This window comes from Stegastes partitus, unplaced genomic scaffold (assembly GCF_000690725.1).
Source record: "Stegastes partitus isolate 25-593 unplaced genomic scaffold, Stegastes_partitus-1.0.2 Scaffold93, whole genome shotgun sequence".
NCBI classification, from domain to species: domain Eukaryota; kingdom Metazoa; phylum Chordata; class Actinopteri; family Pomacentridae; genus Stegastes; species Stegastes partitus.
In genome coordinates, this window is record NW_007577824.1 from 513,830 (window position 1) to 517,774 (window position 3,945).

The following is a 3,945-nucleotide window of genomic DNA, read 5'->3' on the forward strand; positions in this document are numbered from 1 at the left end:
GCTGGGATAGACTCCAGCCCCCCCGCGACCCTAGTGAGGATTAAGCGGTGTATTGATAATGGATGGATGGATGGATCATGGAACCACAAATGTTACAGTGCACGTTTCCTAATGAGGCAAATACAACTTGGGTGCCTTTCCCAGTCCTAAGCCGAATCAGCAAATATTCTTATACAGATGAAATGATTTGGGATTAACATCCAATAAACAATGACCAATGATAACAGTAAGGACAGTCACATTGGTTGGTGTAGATGATTATGTTTGTTTCACCTCCTAACAGGGATCCCTTCCATGTACGTCCAGCAATGAGCTGAATGGGACGGGCAGCAAAGTCATCTTTGTTGGTAAAGCCAACAATTACAGCAACACCCCAACCTTTGACACAAGACTCCAAAGCACTGCGCTGGATGGAGGAACAGCACAAAGTCAGTGGATTCGCAAACACAACTGTTCAGTTCTAAAATATATATAAACACGTCTGCCTCACCATGACTTCCACATTCCCAATGCACTCCAGGGAATAGTCCACTCCCCCATTGGTCATCTCAGACAGCACTTCATTGATGGGTTTATTGTGATCTTTAGGGTTGACAAAGTCAGTAGCACCAAAGACTTTGGCCTTCTCGAACTTCTCTGGATTGATGTCAACAGCTATAATCCTCTTTGCTCCTGCAGCTTTGCAGCCCATGACTGCAGCCAGACCCACAGCTCCCAGACCGAACACAGCACATGTGGATCCTGGTTCAACCTGAAGAGAAAGCGACGAGGAGTTGGATTTTTCATTCCTCTGTACACTGATAAACACTAAACCTCCCCAACTACCCTGGAGCCATAGACACAATGTTTCAGGTCAGATACTTGACCTTACAAATATGTGATGTGGGTATGAACACATGTTAAGGGACCATCCAGCGGTCAAACATACACACCTTAGCATCATTAACTGCTGCTCCATATCCAGTGCAGATCCCACAGCCCAGGAGGAAGACTTTGTCCAGGGGAGCTGCAGGATCGATCTTGGCCACAGCCATCTGGTTCATCACAGTGTACTGTGAGAAGGTGCTGGTTCCAAAAAACTGCAGCACCTTCTTCCCCTTACAGGTAAGCCTGGAATCTTGTGGTGCCCTCATATTACTGGAATCTGTATTCCTGAAGAGAAAATGTATTACAGTGATTAGAAATGTTTGCAATATGCATCTTTGCACTGGATAAATTCTGTGCCATTTTCAGAAAGTTGTTTTATGTACATAGTGAGTACTATGTCACACATAGAGACATGGTCCTTAAATGGATCATACATCACCACACTCATCTATAACCCTATGAGCACATCTTAAATGAATGAAATGAAGAGATGAGAAATAAAAGCGCTCACCGTGCTTCTGCACACTGGTTGGTCTTTGGACTTTTACAGAAGCGACATTTTCCACACTGAGGGAAAGGCAGAGGGATGACTTTGTCTCCTGAAAGACAAAACCAGTTTGACATGTTAAATGAACTAAGTAACTAACTAACTTACAAGAATACAAATGTGAAACAGTTTCTTCTTAAACTGGACTGAGTTGCACAGTCTTTGGTCTTCTCATTGCCCCGTCTGACACAGAAAGAGAAACATGAGCCACTACACAAACTAAACAGGTGAGGTTGTAAGCTTTAACTGACCTGGCTGAAATTCATTGACACCTGGACCAACGCTTTCTACGATACCAGCTCCCTCATGGCCAAGGACAATCGGAAAGTCATCTTTATTCATACCCTCAAACAAGTGGTACAGGTCTGTGTGGCACACCCCAGTTGTCACAATCTGCACAAAAGACAACAAACACACAACGAAAACACAGACAATTCATTTCAACAAATGGATATTGTGTCTTGTGTATATCATTTACTCAACCCTTACTGTGAACAGGTAAAGTTTAGACAGAGGTGCAGGCTTTCCAAAACGTAAAGATCTGAAGTGTAATGAATGGATTGAACTCTGTCTTTAGCTGTTCTAATGTAGGATGCTAATGTCAATATGTTCAGCCAAATATCAGCAGAAGTGTTACATCCCAAGGTAAGGAGCATGTCCACAGTGACCTATGCCTAGTGCTTCATCAGAGTGTGTTGGCTAACATCTCCGTCCTTATTTTTCATGAATTTGGGGATAAAAAATAAATTATAAAAAGGTTGCTGACCAGAACTGAAAAGTCTGCTCGATTTGCGAAAACAGTGATATTTTAAGTAAGGCTGGTCCAAATAGAAATTTCTGTTCTCCGGATACCTGGCCCAATAAATGGCCAATATCCCGAATAGTTGGGAGGGTAGTGGTTGGTGAGTATTCGTTCCGGTGAGGGGCGGGACGCACAGGCAGCGTTTGGTTACTGAACCCAGTTTAGGTGTTTAGGCTAGCGGTCACAGTACCGCTTCCACGGCGGCCGGGGGGGAGGACGAGTGTTAGCTGAGTATTCAGGCCAAGGAATGGGGGCTGGTGCTGCTGAGTCTGACGGGCAGCAGTGAGCGGGTGTTCCCATCATCAGTGTCGGCGGTGGCAGTGACTACTGCAACTCCAGTAAGGAGTTGCAGGAGTCAATGTGTGATAATATGACAGCTTGTACCAGGAATTGTGCTGCATGTTCAGACAGGAAGGGTCTGATCTTCCTGATGCTGTACAGGGCAAATTGATACGACCGAGCAACAGAGGCCACATGAGCCATGGTCATCAATCATGACACCCAAGTTTCTGGCAGATTTTGTGGGTTTGAGTTGAGTTGATTCAAGCTCAATGTTGATTTCTTGTTGTATGGAGGGACTTGCTGGGATGACAAGGAGCTCAGTCATGGAGAGGTTGAGTTGAAGGCGACGTTTTTCCTCCATGCCAAGATATCTACAAGGCATAATAAGATCCGGGCAGAAGAGACAGTGTGGTCATCTGGGGGTAACGACAGAAAGAGCTGGGTATCATCAGCATAGCAATGGTATGAGAAACCATGGGTGTGCATTATTGCACCTAGTGAGGTCGTGTATATTGAGAAGAGGAGGTGGCAGAGCACTGAACCTTGAGGGATCCCTGTGGATAGGCTGTGTGGCTCGGACACTTTTCCCTTCTGTGATACTCTGAAGTATCTCCCTGACAAGTAGGAGATTAACCAGTGGAGGACAGATCTCAAGTTTATTTCCCCCCTGTCAAGTTAGTCTTGCTTCGTTTATTCATTGTTAGGATTGGAATGTAGATGGTCTGGTACAATGCCTGTATTACTGCTAATGCTGCACCAAGCTGCCTGTCCATGTTATGCTCCATTTTCCTGTCATTCATGGACAAGATCCCAAGTTACTTAAACTCCTTCACTTGGGGAAGCAACTCCCCGTCAACCCAGAGAGCATCCAGTGGTTTCTGGCAGAGAACCACAGCGTTGGCCTTGGACATGCTGACTTGCATCCCATCTGCTTTACACTTGGCTGCAAACTGCTTCAGTGCGTGCTGATGGTCGTGGTCTGATGAAGCCAACAGTACCATGTCATCTGCAAAAAGCAGCCGCCCTGTAGGCTGTGGCTCAGGTTGCTACCTATGGCAGGCAGGCACCTTGCAGCTCTTTCACCATTGGTGCAATAATGTATGGATGAATGAGAAACACATTATAAAGCACTCTGAGTATCAGTAAGGTAGAAGGGAGCTATTTAAGTGCGGACCATTTACCGCTTACCAGTCATAACCAACATTAAGACAAAGACAGAGCAAGTTTTCATCCATTTACAATCACAGACTGGAGACAGGCACTGTGCCAGACGTACAACCTTAAAAGACAAAACCTTCCAGGCTTGTCAGGATGGTGTGAGGTTTGTGCTTGCAGGAGGAGGCCATGAGAGAGCAGACCTTTAGACGATTCCCAACACACACTTCCAGAAAAGAAGACATCAACAGTGTGGAGTGGATGAATTCAGATGGGCATTGTGTCAGACATG

At 45.4% G+C, this 3,945-nt stretch overlaps 1 protein-coding gene across 4 annotated transcripts in view; it reads right to left on the reverse strand.

Moving 5' to 3' along the window:
- LOC103354035 (alcohol dehydrogenase 1-like) overlaps positions 1-3,945 on the reverse strand; it is a 24,590-nt gene that overhangs the window by 10,423 nt on the left and 10,222 nt on the right. Inside the window, exons 1-4 of one of the 4 annotated variants that reach the window (XM_008277270.1) lie at positions 1,666-1,803; positions 1,379-1,466; positions 933-1,152; positions 647-751 (exon numbers count right to left, since the gene is read on the reverse strand). The exons of 2 other annotated variants lie outside the window; for them this stretch is intronic. In XM_008277270.1, coding sequence (XP_008275492.1) covers positions 647-751; positions 933-1,152; positions 1,379-1,466; positions 1,666-1,756 — 504 coding nt within the window. In that variant the 5' untranslated portion in view covers positions 1,757-1,803. Of the gene's footprint in view, positions 1-622; positions 752-932; positions 1,153-1,378; positions 1,467-1,665; positions 1,804-3,945 lie in introns of those variants that run through there. One more of the 4 variants, XM_008277271.1, reaches the window with a different exon arrangement.